This window comes from Panthera leo, chromosome C2, assembly GCF_018350215.1.
Source record: "Panthera leo isolate Ple1 chromosome C2, P.leo_Ple1_pat1.1, whole genome shotgun sequence".
Classification (NCBI taxonomy): Eukaryota; Metazoa; Chordata; class Mammalia; order Carnivora; family Felidae; genus Panthera; species Panthera leo.
The window spans coordinates 71,031,015-71,051,162 of record NC_056687.1 but is presented as its reverse complement, the minus strand read 5'-3'; the positions used below and the strand labels follow the sequence as shown (position 1 = coordinate 71,051,162).

The window sequence follows — 20,148 nt, the reverse complement described above, 5'->3', positions numbered from 1 at the left end:
CCATGCTATATAACAAATTATCACAAACTTAGCAGCTTCAGGAACTTAATGGTTACTTTGGATCAGGAGTCCAGGCACAGCATAGCTAGATCTGCAGCAGGGCTTCAATCAAGGTGTTGTAGGGCTGAGTTCTCATCTGGAGGCTTGACTGGGGAAGGACCTGCTTCCAGGCTCCTTCAGGCTATTGGCAGAATTTGTTTCCTTTCATTGGTAGAATTCATGCTAGCTTGCCTCTTCAAAGCTGGCAACAGAGAGAGACAGATACACCCACAGGAAAGACATCATCACCTTTGCACTATTCTGTGAATTAAAGGCAAGTCTAACCAATGAAGTATAGTTGATTTTTTTTAAGATTATTTTTTAAAGCATGTTTAAAATTTTTTAATGTTTATTTTTGAGAGAGAGAGAGAGAGAGAGAGAGAGTGAGCAGGAGACGGCAGAGAGGGAGACAGAATCTGAAGCAGGCTCCAGGCTCTGAGCTATCAGCACAGAACCCTACGTGGGGCTCAACTCGTGAACTATGATATCATGACCTGAGCTGAAGTCAGATGCTTAACCAACTGAGCCACCCAGGCACCCCAGAAAGATTTTTTTTTTTATGTTTATATATTTTTTGAGAGAGAGACAGAGCGTGAGTAGGGGAGGGACAGAGAGAGAGGGAGACACAGAACCTGAAGTAGGCTCCAGGCTGAGCTGTCAGCGCAAAGCTTGACAGGTGGCTTGAACTCACAAACCGTGAAATCATGACCTAAGGTGAAATCAGATGCTTAACCAACTGAGCCACCCAGGTGCCCCAGTACAGTTGATTTTTAACAATATGGGTTTGAATTGCATAGGTCCACTTATACAGATTTTTTTTTAACGTATTTACTTATCTTTGAAAGAGTGAAAGTGAGCACTAGTGGAGGAGGGGCAGAGAGAAAAACAGAGAGAGAGAGAGAGAGAGAGAGAGAGAGAGAGAGAGAAAATTTCAGTCAGGCTCTGCGCTGTTAGTACCTGTCACGTGAGGCTTTAATTCACAAACCATGAGATCATGACCCGAGCCGAAATCAACAGATGCTTAACTGACTGAGCCATCTACGTGCCCCCTACAGATTTTTTTTATAGTATGATACTATAAGTGTATTTTCCTTATGATTTTCCTAACATTTTCTTTTCTCTAACTTACTTTATTGCAAGAATACAGTATATAATACAACATAAACTTTTGTGTTAATTGACTATACTACAGGTAAGGCTTCTGGTCAACAGTAGGCTGTTAGCAGTTAAATTTTGAGGGAGTCAAAAGTTATACCTGGTTTTCAACTCTGGTGGGGGGGGGGGGGCTTGGTGTTCCTAACCCCCACACCGTGCAAGGGTCAACTGTGTATTGGTTACTTATGAAGCCCCACCCACACTCAAGTGGATGGAGTATTATACAAGGGCATAAACAATGGGAGTCACGTTAAAGGCAGTCCACCAAACCAACCAAATGAAAGATTTCAAACAAAGAACGGTACTAGGAATAAAAGAGGTAACTTAACAGTTATAAAAATTTGATTTACCAGAAAGATTTGATAATTTAAAACTTTGTAGGAACCTAATAACAAAACCCCAAAATATATCAAGAAAAGTTTAAAGAATTACAGAGAAATAGACAAGATACCAGTAGTAACTGAAGACTGTAATATGCCCCTCTCAGCGGTTGATACAAACACTGACCAAAAAAAGTAAAGATGAGCCTTGAACAATGCAACCAAACAAATAGGACCTAATAGATATAAGTAGAACATTATGTCCAATGTAGAATACACATTATTTTCAGACTCACATAGAATATTTATAAAAATGGACCATATGCTGATCCATAGAGAAAATGCAAAGAAATAGCAAAGGATTGAAATAACATAATAACTTACCATAATGAAGTTGTTAGAAATCAACAAAAAGATCATTAGAGTATCCTTTCAGGTTTAGAAATTAAGGAATGCATTTCTAACAGAATGAGACAAAGAAGAAATCATAATGGAAATTATAGAAAATATTTTCTAATCTAATATCCTAATAAAATATATATTCTCATTCAGCTAAAGCAGCACTTGAAGGGAATTTTATATATAGGTTTAAATGTATATATTTGAAAAGAACTATCTAAAAATTAATAGGCTAAGCATCCATCTCAATAAATTAAGAAAAGAATAGCATAACCCCTCCTCTAAATAACAAAGTGATAAAGATAGAAATATTTTACCAATACAGAAATTATACAATGAATAGGGTTAACAAAGCCAAAGTTGATACTTTAAAAACACTAATGAGGTTTTCAAATCATTGGTGAGATTGATCAAGAAAGAAGGTACAAAATCCGAAGTCAGAAAAGAAAATAGAAGACATTCCTGCAGATGCTATAAACATTAAGAAAAAGAAAAGAGGATATTATAAATAACTTTTTGCTAATGAAATAGAAAATTCTGATGAAAATAGGAAACTCCTAGATTCCAATAACTTAAAATTGATTCAAGAAGATTTATAAAACCTAAATAGTCCTGGAAGTATTAAAGACATTCAGTCAGTTGTGAAAAGTCTTAAGACTTTTTTTTTTTAACGTTTATTTATTTTTGAGACAGAGAGAGATAGAGCATGAACGGGGGAGGGGCAGAGAGAGAGGGAGACATGGAATTGGAAGCAGGCTCCAGGCTCTGAGCCATCAGCCCAGAGCCTGATGGGGGGCTCGAACTCACGGACCGCGAGATTGTGACCTGAGCTGAAGTCGGACGCTTAACTGACTGAGCCACCCAGGCCGCCCCTCTTTTAAGACCTTTAAGGAAAACTGTAGGGCCATATAGTTCTATGAATAAATTCTAACAAGCTTCTTAAAAGGAAATAATTTGAGGGGTGCCTGGCCTGCTTAGTTGGTAGAGCGTACCAACTCTTGTATCTTGAGGTCATGATTTGAGACTTTTTTAAGAGATTACTTAAAAAAAAAAAAGGAAAAAGAAAAAGAATTTGAAACCTATGTAAACGCTTTTAGTCAATAAAAAGGAGGGAGTATTCCCAAACTAAATTTTATGAGACCAGACAACCTGGATATCAAACCTTGACAAAGTTAGTATGAGAGGGCGCCTTGGTGGCTCAGCTGGTTAAGCATCTGACTTTGGCTCAGGTCATGATCTTGTAGTGCATGGGTTCGAGCCCCACATCACGCTGGCTGCAGTTTGCTTTGCCTCCTCCATCTCCCCTCTCTCTGCCCCTCCCCCATGTTTGCATACTTTCCCTCTCTCTCGAAAATGAACATTAAATTAAAAACTTAGTATGAGAAAATAAATGCTCCAGAGTATTATTATGAGTATTTATGATTATATATGCAAAAATCTTAAACCAAATATTAATGAACTGAGTCCAATTAATAAAGAGGATAAAACACCTTTATTATAAATTAATAAATATTATTAAATTAATAAAAAGGATAAAATAAAAAAGACTAAATTGAGTTTATCTCTGCAATGCAAGAATTAATGTTCAAAAGCCAATCTAATTTCACATTAATGGAATAAAATTTTAATGAGAAGGACAGAAATCAGGTCTACCCTAATGGAATAAAAGAACAGTGAAATAAAGGAGTAAAATTAATTCCATATTAATAGAAGAAAAGGTAAAAATCCCATGATCATCTCAATAGATGAAGGAAAAGAGATTGATGAAAATTCAACATTTGTTACTTATAAAAACTCTTAGTAAGCTAGGAATAGAAAGGAATTTCCTTAATCTGATAAGGAATATCTACTGAAAATCTTTGAAATTAGGAACAAGACAAAATACCTTCTATTACCACTTTTATTCAACATTATACTGGAGGTCCTAGTCAGCATTGTAAGGGAATTCAATAAGGAAGTTAGTAAATAAATAAATATCAGAAAGGCAAAAGCAAGCTTTCGGTATTCATAAAACCATGTAATTACAGATCTAGAACTATCCAAAAGAATCTACAAGGAAATTACATCAACTAAAAGAAATGTTTACCAAGAATGCCAGATACATAATCAATATATAAAAATCAATTTTATTAGTAACTAATGGTTAGAAAACAAATTTTTAAAAATATATATCATTTATAAAATAATAAGAACCTGGGAATCAAGCAAGTAAACGATGTATAAAACCTTTGTGAGAAAAATCACAATGTCACAAGGTTCAATAACAAATTAAAGAAGGCTTTAATTAATTAGTGGAGATGTTCGTGGATTGAAGATGTTCATGGATGTTATTTCTTCCCAAATTGATGTTGGATTTGGTGCAATCTCAGTAAAAATTTCAACAAGTGCTTTCATGAAATTAAACAAGCCCATTCTAAAATTTATAAGGAGATGCAAAAGACCTAGAAAGCCAAGACATACTTGAAGAACTGCAAAGTGGTAGGAATACCTTAGCAGTTTAGGAATAGGTCACTCCGCTAGATGTCAAGAATTATTGTAAAGCTATAATAATTAAGATTGAATAATAGTGACATAAAGATGGACAAGTTGTGCAGTGGATTAGAGAGCCTGCAGACAAACCCACAGACACATGATCTATGACAAAGGTGTTATTGGCAAATAATGAGATGGAAGATGGTCTTTGCAGTAACCGTCACTGGGATAAATGGGCATCCCTGTAGCAAGAATTAAAATTGGCCTCCAACCTCACATCATACTAGAAAATAAATTCCTAGTAGATTAAATGTGATGGTCAAACTCTAAAACTTTTAGAAGAAAATATCTTTTTAAACTTAGAGTAGGGCAGGTTTTCTTTTAAAACAGTAAAAACCACCAACCATAAAGGAAAAGATTAATAAAAAATTGTACTCTGTTAAAGACCGTCATCAAAGATACCACAAAGACCATGAAACTTCAAACCACAGAGTGGGGTAAGTTATTTGCAACACATAAATTGATACCAGATTCATACTCAGAATTTATAAAGATCTCTAACAAACCAAAAGACTTTACAAGAAAAGATATCTAGATGACCAAGAACATATGAAAAGCTGTTGTACCTCATTAATAATCAAGGAAATGAAAATTTAAATCACAATGAAATGCCACAGTGTGAAAATCCTTAAAACATAATAATACATTAAAACATCTCATAACAACAAGGATTGGCAAGGATGTGAGGCCACAATAACTCTTTCACACTGCTGGTAAATGTGTAAATTGGTACAACCACTTTGGAAAACAGTTTGTCATTCTCTTGTGAAGTTGAAGATCCATGTATCTTATTACACAGCACTTCACTCCTAGATATTTATCTAGATCAGTATGTAATTGAAATGTTCATCAGTAGTAGAATAAATAAATAAATTGTGGCATGTTCATATAGTAGAAAGCTATGAAGGACAGTGAAATGAAGGATACAATTTACATGAGTGAATCTTGATGTGGGGCCATGAGCAAATGGTCAAGAAAGAATTCTTGAGACATTCTCAGTGCAAAAAGGTGCTTTTATTATAGTGTGGGGACAGGGCCCATGGGCAGAAAGAGCTACACTTTTGCTATATGAACCTGGTGGTTATAGGCTTAGTGTTCAAGGGTCAGGGAATATGCAGGGAGTATTAGATAATAAATATCTTCTTTGAATTTCTACTTATAAAACTACTTTTGCAAGATTTCTCTGGTGCTTATCGTTCAGCTCAATATTAACTATCTGTGAGATGTACAGACAGTCATGAGATCCTTTAAGAATATAGCAACGAGCAGTATTTGATTCTTTTCAAAACTGTGCAGGCTGTAGGTCAGCCTTCTTGGCTAAAGGTGATCATTTTCCTGCTTTTACCCTCATCAAATCTCAAATGTTGAATGAAGGTCACAAAAAAAAATACACATACAGTATGCTTCTCCTTTTAAAAAGTTCATAGATATGGTAGGCAGAATTACGGCCCCCTAAAAATGTTTACATCCTAACCTGTGAGTATGTTAGGTTACATGGCAAAGGGGAATTAAGGCGCTAATCAGCAGTCATTAAAATAAGATTATCCTGGATTATTGGGGGAGCAAGGAGAGATGCGCAGGATCCTTAGCATGTTATGGGATCCTTAAAAGTGGAAGGAGATGCAGAGAGGGCAGCATCAGGCCTCTACCTGACATCGCTGGCTTGAAGATGGAAGAATGGAACTATCAGCCAAGGAATGTGGATCGTCTCTAGAAGCTGGAAGAGAGAAGGAAATAGATTCTCCCCTAAAAGCTCCAGAAGGAATGCAGCCCTGCCAATACATCTTGGTTTTAGTCCACCATTGAGACTTATTTCAGACTTCTGACTTCCAGAAACATACAATAATGAACTTGTGTTGTTTTAAGCCCCTGAATTTGTTACAGCAACAATAGGAAACTAATACTAAAAATGATGAAGTGTTAAAATTGTCAAGGAAATGATTATCACTAAAATCAGTAGATCGGTTTCTCTTTTGGAGAGGGAAAGGGTTATGATTGGGAAGAGCTCCACTGGGGCTTCTAGAGTACCGGCAATATCTTATTTATTGGAAAATATGTATGTTTTATGCTGTCTTCTGCATGTATGAAGCTTAACATCATTGCTTTTATAACCAGAGTTTTAAGAATAATACATATCCATAGTTTTTTTAAACTGAACATTTTTTATTTTTTATTATTGATGTTTATTTGTTTTTGTGTGTGAGAGAGAGACACACAGCATGAGCAGGAGAGAGGCAGAGAGGGAGACACAGAATCCAAAGCAGGCTTTAGGCTCTGAGCTGTCAGCACAGAGCCTGACATGGGGTTCGAACTCACGAACTATGAGATCATGACCTGAGCCGAAGTCAGACACTTGACCTACTGAGCCACCCAGGCGCCCCCTGAAGGTTGTTTTTTGAAGTCATTTTAAAACACATTTCTTTGACTAGAAAATTATTTCTTTCTTGAGAGAGTATGACAAAAAATATTTTTTATAAACCATTAGTACTTTGCAATATTTTCCATAATATGATCAATGACCTAAACGACTCTTTCGTGAATTTACTCAGTTAACATAAGGAAGAAGCTACTTATCTTCCCAAATTGAAATAAAAATACAGTTTAAGTGGAAGACCTTATAAGAATCCTTAATTCAAGGGCTCCTAGGTGGCTCAGTCGGTGGGCTGAGCAGGCGGCTGTGTAGCTTTAAATTTGCTAAATATTAAAAAAATTATTGAGATGCATCTAAGCCTAGTATATATCTTGCTGTTATTTTTTTCCCCTCCCTAGTTTCGGGACAAAAAAAAAAAAAAAGAAGTGGTTTGTTTCATTTTCCTGGATTTTAAGTAATTTAACTCTGTAATACACATATTAGGCAAACTGACTTTCAGTAGTCCCTGCTTTGTTGCCTGGAATTGTCCTTTTAGAGGGTTAAATTTAAATAAAATTTAAATGAGATTAATTTCTTTCATTTCTTCGACTTCTTTTAAAAGTTTATTTATTTAACTAATTTCTACACCCAACATGGGGCTTGAACTCATGACCCCAAGATCAAGAGCCACATGCTCTTCCCACTGAGCCAGCCAGGTACCTCTCTTTTCTTCAACTTTTAAAATTATACTAATAAAATTTAAACAGGAATTGATAAAAAATAATTCTTGTTGCATTTAGTAAGAAAGAGGTTGTTTACGGTGTGATTCTGTAGGAAATTTTTAGTCTTAAGTTAACCGAGTCTTTGACTTTCTCCTAATGAATACAATATGGCGAGGCATTTTGGCAAGATGGTGATCTGTTTCCCAACTTCAGAGTAAGCAGCTCTGAGGCTTGCAGGCTGGTGTGGCCTGGAGGGAATATGTAAGTTTGGGGAACATACTGTGACCGAAAGGAGGCAAAAGCCTATGGAGCAACTACCACAATTTTTGAGTTTTCAGTAAGAGTTGTGCCTCTGAGTGGAAGCTTCCCGTGCATTGTAGAGATTGCTTCCTCAGTCTTTGTGTTAACTGCCATTCAGGGTACTCAGGCAGCTTGACCTGAGCTCCAAGGATGAGGCAAGCCATGAATTAGCAAAGGAAAGTAATTCACTTGAAGGAACTTAAGCAGCCAGAGGTAGGATGAACAAGGATTTCATCAAGAACAAGTGACTTCAGTGAAATAGAACAGAAATAGAAATTGGAAGTGATAGATGACAGATTTAATAGACAAAACAAGATAAATTATCCTAGATTTTCAGGAGAAACAAAGTGACTTGCTTCTAGTCATAGCATAAAAGAAAATGAAGAAAAGGGGGGAGCTTTTTTATGTATTAATTTGTGGAAAGGATGATTATTGTTGAGACTTAAATTCCTGGTCTGGAACATTAAGCAGAAGAGTATACCAAAACAGAAAAATAAATAAGTAAGAAAGTAGGTAGGTAAGTAAATAAAAAAGAGAGAGAGAAAGAGAAAGAGCAAATGGAGGAGATGCAACAACTAAATGTATAATAGGAGAGCATTTCTCTGATTTGAAGAAAGGTTGAGTTCCAGACCAGAGTGTTGAAGATGATGGGGCACAAAAAAAACCAAGCTGTTTACAATGAAAAATCATCAAGATATGTGCCAGACTATGCAAGGGGACACTGGAAACTCAGAAGATAGTAAAATAACATCTACAGATTTCTGAGAAAGGAACTGTGCCTATACCTAGCCAAGTATTATTCACATGTTTATGGTGAAAGCAAGATACTTGTGGATATGCAGGAACTCAGGTCCTCCATTTAGGAAAAGCTTTTAGTAAAGGATTCTCACCAAATAATTGCAAACAGAGACTTTAAGATTGGGCAGAAGAAGAGAAAAACAGTGGTAAGCAAATGAATCTCACAGTATATTTAACGAAATCTAAATGATAATGATAGAGTGACTGTATTTCAGCACATTCCTTTGTCTTCAGCACTTCCTGAAAGTTTGCAAACGCTTGATTAGACGCAGGTTCTGTCCTTCTGGCAAGACCACAAATGATGTTCTCTTCTTCTACAGGGAGGCATACAACTTCTGATTGTCATTGTTTTTAATTTTTTTTTTAATGTTTATTTTAGAGACAGAGTGTGAGTGGAGGGAGGGGCAGAGAGAGAGAGAGAGACACAGAATCTGAAACAGGCTTCAGGCTCTGAGCTGTCAGCACAGAGCTCGAGGGGGGGCTTGAACGCTCTGAATGCAAGATCTTGACCTGAGCTGAAGTCAGATACTTCAACTGACTGAGCAACCCAGGCGCCCCTTGTAAAGATAGCCGTTAATACACAATTCTAAACTTTTGTTTTGTTTTTGTTTTTGTTTTTGAAAGAGAAGGAGAGGGAGGGCCAGAGAGAATCTCAAGCAGGCTCCACACTGTCAACAAAGAGCCGGACATGGGGACTTGATCCCACAAACTGTGAGGTCATGACCCTAGCCGAAATTAAGAGTTGGACACTTAACCAACTGATCCACCCAGGTGCCCCAATACCCAATTCTAGATTCTATCATTACTTTTCATTTATAGCTAGAACACTTACACAAAGGTGCCTCTCTTCATCTGTTTGGTTTACTCAGTGGTACAGTTCGTATAGGGAAGGCGAGATAAATGTTTGATTTTTTCCCCTTAATCAGTTTACAAGATAATGAATTGGTTCTCTATTATCTTTTGGTGTGGGAGGTGGGAGAGAGATATCATTATAAACTAGTATTATTCAATATATGTGATAGATTTGAGTCCTTTGCAAGTATTATCCTTATTGAAGCTCAAATTGTCTCATCTTTGGCCAGTTGGAGCAAAAAATGGTTCCTGAATCCTTTTGACATGACCCTGATAATCTTTGTAAAGAAAAGGGCAGTATTTTTTGTTCAGTTTTGCTTTGCTTTTCCAAAAACCTCAGAATGTTTCTGTGCTTTTGAGAAGGTGGATTTTAGGGATCCATTGTTTCCTAGGATATTTGATACTTAGTATGATCTTTGGTGTAACTGTAGGCAGATGTGCCTCAGAATTTGTGTTACTTGCAAAAAATAATGGTTTTATTTTTTTCAGTATATGTGGAGATTCAAAAAGAATCAGTATTTCCCGGCAAAAAGATGTAGAGGCATATATTAAAATGTTTTTTTCAATAGATTAATAAGTATATGAATGTTTACTCTGGACAAGTCTCTACAGTGGGAACTCTTGGGAATTCAAACAATCATGAAACCTGCTTATTTACCTAACATTTCAATAAAATAAGTTCCATGTAAAATAATATACATTATTTTTCTTTCAGATCTGTCACGAAATCGCCTCTCAGAAATTCCCATAGAAGCATGTCATTTCGTTTCTCTTGAGAATCTCAACTTATACCAAAATTGTATTCGGTATATACCAGAAGCAATTCTAAACCTACAAGCTCTAACATTCTTAAATATTAGGTAAGGATGTTGTTTTTGTTGTTGTTGTTTCTTCTTCTTTTTCTTCTCCTCTTCCTCTTCTTCCTCCTCCTCTTCCTCCTTTTTTCTTCTTCTTTTTTGATTTTTGGTTTCATGTGGTCTTTTTAGTTCTCTCTTGGCTTTCACTAAAATTTACATTATCTGTTCATATCTGCAGTATCAATACATGTTCCTAGGCTGAATTAACAATATTTCCTATGTCCTCCTTGTTTCTCCCTTTGTCTTTAGCTTTGTAACTATAAATGTCATTAGTCTGATAAGATTGCAACAGTCTTATGACTGTGGTTCTCCAGTTAGATTTTCAAATAAGCTTTATCAAATGAGGATAGTAGATCTGAAAGTACTTTCATTCTTGTGATTATTTATTTTTGTATACTGAGTTCTGAATGTGTAAATGCATTTATTTGACTCATTTCCATTTTTTTATATCTTAGAAGACTTTTTTTTTCATTATAAAAGTTATAAATGTTCATTGGAGAAAATGAACAAATGTAGAGAGGTATAAAAGATATTCATCAAAATGTTGTATCTGAGTTTTTTAATTATAGGTGATATTTTCCTTTTTCTCCAGGCTTTTAGTCAAATTTTTAAGTGAGTTTTTCCCCTTGTCATGAAATACTCAGGAAATATTTTTATATGTAAACATTTTATTGTATTGTTTATATACTTCTAAAACTCGTTTTCCCTCTTGGATATTTAGTTTATTTCAGTTTTTTGCCATGCTAAAAGTAGTATTAACAGAGGCTCTGATATGTAAATGTTTATTTTTCTCTTTCCTTAAGATAAATGTCTAGAAATAGAATTATTTAAAGTTTTAAAGGCTGATGATCTATGCTAGTAAAATCAGCAAAAGATTTTGAAAATGGGGCCAATTGACCCTAGAGAGTAAAAAGTTAAATCTATAAAAGTAATATTTTAACTTACTTTTATCCTAATGATAGATGTGTACTTTTAGCTCTGATTTGCATATTTTTATATAAATAAAAGATTTCTATACGTCAGCTGACATATATTTGAAATCATAATCTGTCACTATAGAACTATATTTGAATCATTTATGTACATTTGATTATAATGTATGTAATGATGAGAGAAGTAGATTGATTACAACTACTTTTATGTTTATAACCCTTTTTTAGAAGGAAGGGGAGAGGATGATAGTCATCTATCCTTTTTTTTAATGTTTATTTAATATTTATTTAATATTTGAGAGAGACAGAGACAGAGCATGAGCAGGGGAGGGGCAGAGAGAGAGGGAGACACAGAATCTGAAGCAGGCTCCAGGCTCTGAGCTGTCAGCACAGCTGACGGGGCTCGAACTCAAGAACTGTGAGATCATGACCTGAGCCGAAGTCGGACGCTTAACCGACTGAGCCACCCAGGTGCCACTACCTTATTTTTTTTTTAATGTTTGTTTATTTATTTTGAGAGGTGGGGGAGTGGGGGGAGTGAATCCCAAGCAGGCTCCATACTCAGTGCAGAGCCTGATGTGGAGCTTGATCTCACCAACCATAAGATCATGATCTGATCCAAAATCAAGGGTCAGACACTTAACTGACTGAGCCACCCAGGTGCCCTTACCGTATTTTTAAATTACTTTATCTTACATAAAATTAACTTGAATAAAGTAATAATATGTGTATATGTAGCACATCATTATAGAAAGGAGTTTTATGGTACAGGGCCCTGTAGGATAGGTAGATAAGGATTAAAATCCTCAATTTACAGATGAGGAATCTATAAAAAGCAGGTAAGTTAAATATCATGCCTAAAACCACAAAGCTGGTAAGTGAGGAAATGGAGGCTAGAACCCAAATCTAATACCCTGTTTGCTCCTTCCATGACTTAATGTTTGTCACTTTACTGAGTATAGGTTGGGAAAAATGAAAATTTTTTTCTTGAATGGTGGGTTCTAATTATTTTCTTTTTCTACTTACCCATTTAGTCGGAACCAGCTGTCAACATTGCCAGTACATTTGTGTAATTTACCATTGAAAGTCTTAATTGCTAGTAATAACAAATTGGTGTCACTTCCAGAAGAAATTGGACATCTCAGACATTTAACAGAACTTGTAAGTTAATATTTTACTTTTTTATTGCTCCACATGTATGTGTATCCATAGTCATACCATTTTCTGTTTTGTAGTAAGGAAAGATTCAAAATTAAGGTGTCTTTTTGAGTTTTTCCAGGTATCAATAGTGAAGTTTTGCTGGCTGATCAGTACTGAAATGCTTCAGCACAGAGTTAAGCAAGAACTGAAAGTACAAGTCTAATAGGCCCACGGGGAATGGGACAAAGTCATCAGATTAAACTCTAACCAATATTAAGTGATTTCTATGTTAATAAGCTTTTGAGATATGAGTTAATAATGCATTTAGATTTTTCACATTAAATCTCAATAGCGTCAGTGTTCTGATTTGGGGTGAGCCCCTCTCGGGGACTGGGCACCGCAAAGATCAGGCTTATTTTTTTTGGCCTTACATGCTATCTCTAACACCTAGCTCCCTCTCTAAAGTAAGCTATTCTTTACTGCCTTCTGTTTTCTAAGAAGCTTAATTTTGATGAACCACTCCTTGTTACTCTTTAGTACTTATGTCCTGGGCATGGCAATGAGACTTTTCCCATTTAATCACCATAGTAACATTATGAATTAGGTATAATACTTATCGTCATATTACAGCTGAAGAAACTAGCACTTAGATAGGTTAAGTAATTTGCCCAAGGTTCCATAACTGAGGTAGAATTTTAAACCAATCTACCTTAACTCCAGAGCCCACGTTTCATATTTCTGAAATGGTCCAATACAGTTATGTCCATTGAGATTTGGGAGGATCATCCCATGTAGGTTTATTAACAAAGATAGACATCATGAACAAAAAAATACATGTACAATTTAACTGGACCACACAGTAGCTCTCTCTTTTTTTCAGGTGGATTATGAATGTAAACAGTCACATGTAAAAATTCACAAATATGTTAAATCTGGAGTCTAGATACTAGACTACTATTTATTTACAGGCAGTTAGATCTAGGAAATAAAGTCAAAAATGTATGTTTGTTTATTCAGAACCTGGTTATTTTTTTTATTTTATTAAAATAATTTTTTTTAATGAGCTCTTGATTCCCACTCAGTGGAACCTGTTCTTACAACATCTATTGCTTCTTTCTTTTATTTCCCCCTTTTATTTAAGTTTATTTTATTTTATTTTTTTAGTAATCTCTACACCCAATGTGGGGCTTGAACTTATGACCCTGAGATCAAGAGTCTCATGCTCCTCTGACTGAACCAGCCAGGCGCCCCTGTTTCCCTTCATTTTTAAGTGAGAGTAAACCTCTATCTTTCAAGATACACATTTTCCAAGAGAAATATTATAAATTACTTTTGTCTTCTGGCTCGGCTCAATTTTCCCTATCCTTTCAACCTCTTTCCTTTTAACTTTGCTGCTCAGAGCATTGGAACAAAAAATACAGCTACTGATTCTACTTCAGTCATTAATTGGTAAGAAAAGTAAAAATAATATTATTTTCTCTAAGAATATTATGGGAAAATTTTAAAATAATGTTTGAAGTTTTTGGCAAGTGGTCTTTTCTAATAGTTAAGTCTATTAATATTTTCTTTTTACTCATATACTAGAGGAGTTTTAAGTGTTAATATGGCATCTTGGAGCTTTTATTAACCTAGACAACTTCCTACTGTTCCCCATGGATTTGTACATTTTCGTGGCTTGTCTCAGAGTTATGGAATTCTGAATTTGTCAGTCTTGGAATCTGTAGTCAGCCTCTTTTCAGAATCTGTTATCAAACTGTTGACCAAGATACCGGAAGGCTTACATAATACATGTCTTGGTACCAACTTGATCAAATGCCAATAGGGCAGTATCTATTTTTTCCGTAGCCTATGAGTTATGTGTCCTTTACTATTTTCCCCTCACTTTCAGTTTCATAAAGAATGATTTGAGTCATCTTCAGTGCATTTTTATATTCTTGAGCAGGTGAACTGGTATTTTGAAAGTAGGATTTCCTTTCAATTAATTTTATCATTATAATTTTTATCATTGTTTTGCTTTTTTCTTCCAGTCTCATTAAAATACATATAAAATAAAATATTGGGGTGCCTGGGTGGCTCAGTCGGTTGAGCGTCTGACTTCAGCTCAGGTCATGATCTCATGGTTCGTGAGTTTGAGCCCCACATCGGGCTCTGTGGTGATGGCTCAGATCCTGGAGGCTGCTTCAGATTCTGTGTCTCCCTCTCTCTCTGCCCCTCCCCAGCTTGCGCTCTGTCTCTGTCTGTCTCTCAAAAATAAATAAATGTAAAAAAAAATTGTTTTTAATAAAATATTGTCCTAAATAGATGTTTTTATACTTTTTTCTAATTTGCTTTTTCACTAGAATTTTCATTTGATCTGATACTAAGCTTCCTGTCCACATCTTAAGTCATTTAATTTTTGTTCTCATAAAATTAATGTAGATTCATCTAATATCTATAAAATCAGGAGCCTATAAGTTTTTAAAACTAAATGCTAGTACAAACTATGGATTTATTCTTGGACATAGAATCATAATTTTTTTCGCAGTTAAGACAGACCATAGGTATTATCTTTATCTAACCTCATTTTACAGATGGTTTAAAGCAGACAAATTAGTAATATTAGAAAAATTCTTTATATCTTTTTGAAATAGGATGTGAGCTGCAATGAAATTCAAACAATACCTTCCCAAGTTGGTAATTTGGAGGCCCTAAGAGACCTTAACGTCAGAAGAAATCACTTATTACGTTTGCCTGAAGGTAAGAAATGGTGAAATAGTTGTTTTATTTTTACTTATTTATTTTTAAAGATTTTGTTTTTAAGTAATCTCTACATCCAACATGGGGCTCGAACTCACAACTCCGAGATCAAGAGTTGCATGCTCTACTGACTGAGCCAGCCAGGTGTCCCGAAATAATTGTTTTATTGTTATTTGTCTTTTTATATTAAAGATCTCTCAGAACTGATAAGTACAAGACAAAAATATGTAAGAGTTACAGCAGGGGCACCTGGGTGGCTCAGTTAAGCATCTGACTCTTGATTTCAGCTCAGCTTATCATCTCACAGTTCATGAGTTTGAGCCCCCTGTCCGGCTCTGTGCTGACAGCATGGAACCTGCTTGGGAATTCTTTGCCTCCCTCACTCTCTGCCCCTCCCCCACTCATGCACATTTTTATCTCTCAAAGCTAAATAAATAAACATTTGGGATAGATAGATAACATCTAGCCAGTATTCAAGATATAATGATTTAATTATTACATGTTTCATTGTGGATTTTAAGTTTATTTATTTTTAGAGAGAGAGAGAACAAGCATGTGCAGGGGAGGGGCAGAGAGCAAGGGAGAGAGAGAATCCACCGCAGACTCCACACTAGCAGCACAGACCCTGATATGGTGCTCGAACTCACAAACATGAGATCATGACCTGAGCCGAAATCAAGAGTCAGTTGCTTAACTGACTAAGCCACCCAGTCTAACTTTTAAAAGTTAGATTCTTCAGGGGTGCGCAGGTGGCTCAGTTGGTTAAGCAGCTGATTCTTGGTTTTGGTTCAGGTCACCATCTTGTGGTTTGTGGGTTTGAGCCTCGAGTTAGGCTCTGCACTGATAGTGCAGAACCTGCTTGGGATTCTCTCTCTCTCTGTCCCTCCCCTGCTTGTGCATGCTCTGTCTCTCAAAAATAAACAAACATTAAAAAATAAAAATTAAAAAAATAAAAGATTCTGCAGTGAAAAATTCTAATAACTATAAACCAGTGATTGTATTTTTAGATCTAGTCAGAATTAAGTAGCAACTCAGGGTAAGTTCCCTGGAAGTTTCAGTAAGCATAACTACTTGAGAGAAATATATCATGTTTCTGATAATGAGATATTTTAGCATAATGAAAAACATTCCTACATTTTGCACTGACTTCAAATGGACTTGACTTGAACTTAATTACTTTATCCTTCCCTGGAAACATTCAGGTAGGGACTAATGAACATTTGGAGGTGACGTGTAGAGTGAATAATGAATGGAGTGAAAGACTGCACTGGGAGGCTGGTTATCTTAGGCTCACTGTAAGCTCTGGTATATGTATTTGAGTGATAAAAATGATTGTACAAATTAGGTATAATTTATAAGCCTTCAAAATATGAATTCATGAAAGAAAAAGCTTTATAAAAGGAAATGAAAATGGGGAGAACTATTATTTTATTAGATCAGAGTATATATTTCTTTAATTTTATTATGGACAATTTCATATATAAATGAGAGCAGTGATTCATCCAACTACAGTAGTTATCAGCTCATGGCAACTCTTGTGTCATCTGTACTCCCATCCACTTTCCCTTAACTCTATCCTTTAGAAGGTATTTTCGTGACATTGGTGCTCTAGGTTCTGCTTTAAAACATGACTTACAGTGTATAGTAAATATTGAATTGACTAATGATGCTTTTGCTTCATTCTAGAATCCAAATGTTAACACCAATATGACCCAATATGATTTTTAGCTCTAACATACTAGTGTAGCTTTGACATTATGGATGTCAAAATGTCTCAGAAAGTGATTTTTCAGTCTACTTTTATACACCCTACTGTAATCACACTAGCCAAAATCCTGCTTAACTTTCCTCTCAGTCGCTTTAGCCTGGTAAACTTTTCACCTTTTATTTTCAGAGCCTTCCTCATTTCCTCTTGGGCCTGCTTTCTACCCTCTCAGGAATGTGAATGAAGGCCCCCAGCAGAGCTGAACAAAATCATGGCACAGACCTTACAACCCCAAATTTCAATCCAAGATTACCCTTCTACTCAGCAGAGTAGTAGTAGGTAGTATGTAGTGGGACTCATCTACTATGTTGATCTTTAAAAGCTTACTAACGCAATAATACTGACTTCATATAAGATCATTTAATGAAAACATTGGGATTTTAGTGAAAATGAAAATTTGGGGTTTTAGATGACAGTTGCGGTCTAGTAGTTTTATCATCTAATTTATTTCTCTATCTGATTTTGAAGGTGTATTCCCAAGAAAATGGTGAGTCACACAAATAATTTTAAATGGTTTTATATTAGCTTATCTTATAATTTCAGCATATTCAGCTAAACTGAGATGGCAGGAAAGTTTTATTTCAGTAGCTATACAAGTTAGTGTGGAAGTTCATTGTAAGTGGTGGTCTCTGACATTTTACAGTTTGGTAGATATTAGTGTCTTTAGTTGTATTGCCATTTTGATTTTAAATTTTAATTGTTATAAAATAATATATCATTCAGAAAGTCAAATAATATTCAAAAAGTTTAGGGGCACCTGGATGGCTCAGTCAGTTAAGCATCCAACTTGGCTCAGGTAATGATCTCACGGTTCATGAGTTCAAGCCCCACATTGGGCTTTGTGCTGACAGCTTGGAGCCCGGCTCCTGCTTTGGATTCTGTGTTTCCCCTTCTCTCTGCTCCTCTTCTGCTCATGCCCTGTCTCTGTCTCTCTCTCTTAAAAATAAACAAACATTAAAAAAATAATAATAAATTCCATTTAATTAACATACAGTGTAAGATTAGTTTCAGGTGTACAAATATAGTGATTCAACACTTCCATATAACACCAATACTAAATACTAACCCAAATACTAAAAAACAGTTGGGCTCTGTGCTGGCAGCTCAGAGCCTGAAGCCTGCTTCGGATTCTCTGTCTCCCTCTCTCTCTGTTCCTCCCCTGCTCATGCTCTGTCTCTGTCTCTCTCTCTCTCCTTCAAAAATAAATAAAAACATTAAAAAAAAAATTTAAACAAATACCAAAAAAAAAAAAAGTTTAAAATCAATAATAGCATTCCTCTGGCTCAGCTATCCCCCTCCTCAGCTTTAATGTTTAGACGCATCTGCCTTCTCTGCCTTTGACTCTTTCCACTGGCATTTTTTGACATATTTCTAAATGATGTGCCTTTAAGAGCTTTGCTCGATTTATACATTTTGACATTTAATGTGAGCTTCCCATTGTGGTAGATGAGGATTTAACTTCCTTACACACTTATCACCCATCATCCAAAAACTCTCACCTCCCTCCTACTGTCTTCCCAGTATAGTTTTATCACAACTTCTGATCAAAGCATTATTATTTACATTATTATAACTATATGAATATTGGTCCCTGCCAATTCAGTTGATGTACTGATTTCATTTTTTAAAAAAATTGTTTAATGTTTGTTTATTTTTGAGAGAGACAGAGAGACAGAGCACAAGTGGGGGAGGGGCAGAGAGAGAGGGAGATACAGACTCTGAAGCAGGCTCCAGGGTCTGAGCTGTCAGCACAGAGCCCAACACGGAGCTAGAACTCACGAACGGCGAGATCATGACCTGAGCCGAAGTTGGACGCTTAACTGACTGAGCCACCCAGGCACCCTGATTTCATTTATTTTTTTTTTATTGTTGTTGTTTTTCTGGAGTTAATAATTTTTTTTATTTGCTTAGTTTTTTTATGTACCTATGGCTGATTCCTTCCTCTTTTTCTAGCAGAGAGAGAGAGAGAGAGAGAGAGAGAGAGACCATAATTACATAATTTTTATTACACTACATTGTTATAAGTATTCTATTATTAATTATTCTTATTCCTTTCTTCTGCCTAGTTTATAAATTAATCTTTATCATGTATACATATACAGGTATGTATCATGGTATATATAGGGAAAATCATGGTATATATAGGGTTTGGTACTAACTGTGGTTTCAGCATCCACTGGGGATCTTGGAACATATCCCCCATGGATAAGGAAGGGAGATTACTCAGATACGAGGGCTGGGGATGGGTTGGGGTTGGGTAGGAAAGCGCTGAGGTCTCATCATTGTGTAAGACTTTCTCTTAAAGCCTTCATTTTCAACGAGCACCTCATCATCCTGACTTTCCATTGTGCCTAAACTTCCTGAGTTCAAAGCCTTTTGATTCAGTTTCACTAGAGAATAAGTTGTTGACTTCTGTGGTGATTGGAAAGAAGTAGTGCCCTAGCTACATGAGTTGAGGTTGGGGACTTAGGTACTTGTTTTTTGTACAGATTATCATCTAATTCCTTGGTTATGCCTGTGTTTCTGTGGTATCAGCCTCTGGTTCTTTAGTTCTGTGAGTGGTCACATAGCTTGCTTTTTATTAGTATTCCCATCTGTAAGTAACTAGATTTCATTTTATAGTATCAGTTCATTGTTAAGAAAGAATGGAGATAAATACATTAAATTCACTGTATTTAATTAGAAGCTCCCATAAAACTTACCTAGTTTTGGGGTGCCTGGGTGGCTCAGTCGGTTAGGCATCTGACTTCAACTCGGGTCATGGTCTCACAGTTCGTGGGTTCAAGCCCCACATCAGGCTCTGTGCTGACAGCTCGTAGCCTGGAATCTGCTTCGGATTCTGTGTCTTCCTCTCTCTGCCCCTCCCCCACTCTCACTCTATCTCTCTCTGTCTCTCAAAAATGAATAAATGTTAAAAATTTTTTTAAAAACTTGCCTAATTTTGAAATATTATTAATTGTTTATTCCCATCTTATCACCCGGCAGAGCTGGCAGAGTTGCCTTTGATACGGTTCGACTTCTCCTGCAATAAAATTACAACAATCCCCGTTTGTTATCGGAACCTCAGGCACCTACAGATGATCACCCTAGATAACAATCCACTACAGTCTCCTCCCGCACAGGTAAACTATAGTGGATTTGAAGGATGTTGTGAACTTTTTTGACAAAGGGTGAACTTAAAACTTGAAGTTCTATGCATTTATCTTTTTTGTTGGAAATGAAGTTCTTTTAAAGTAAATTCACACACATAA

The 20,148-nt window shown here is 35.9% G+C and overlaps 1 protein-coding gene across 8 annotated transcripts in view; it reads left to right on the top strand.

Moving 5' to 3' along the window:
• Window positions 1-20,148, top strand: part of LRCH3 (leucine rich repeats and calponin homology domain containing 3) — a 119,077-nt gene that overhangs the window by 40,226 nt on the left and 58,703 nt on the right. For all 8 annotated transcript variants that reach the window (XM_042903618.1, XM_042903615.1, XM_042903619.1 and 5 more), the window contains exons 2-5: window positions 10,183-10,327; window positions 12,291-12,417; window positions 15,027-15,132; window positions 19,883-20,019. In XM_042903618.1, coding sequence (XP_042759552.1) covers window positions 10,183-10,327; window positions 12,291-12,417; window positions 15,027-15,132; window positions 19,883-20,019 — 515 coding nt within the window. The remainder of the gene's footprint in view (window positions 1-10,182; window positions 10,328-12,290; window positions 12,418-15,026; window positions 15,133-19,882; window positions 20,020-20,148) is intronic.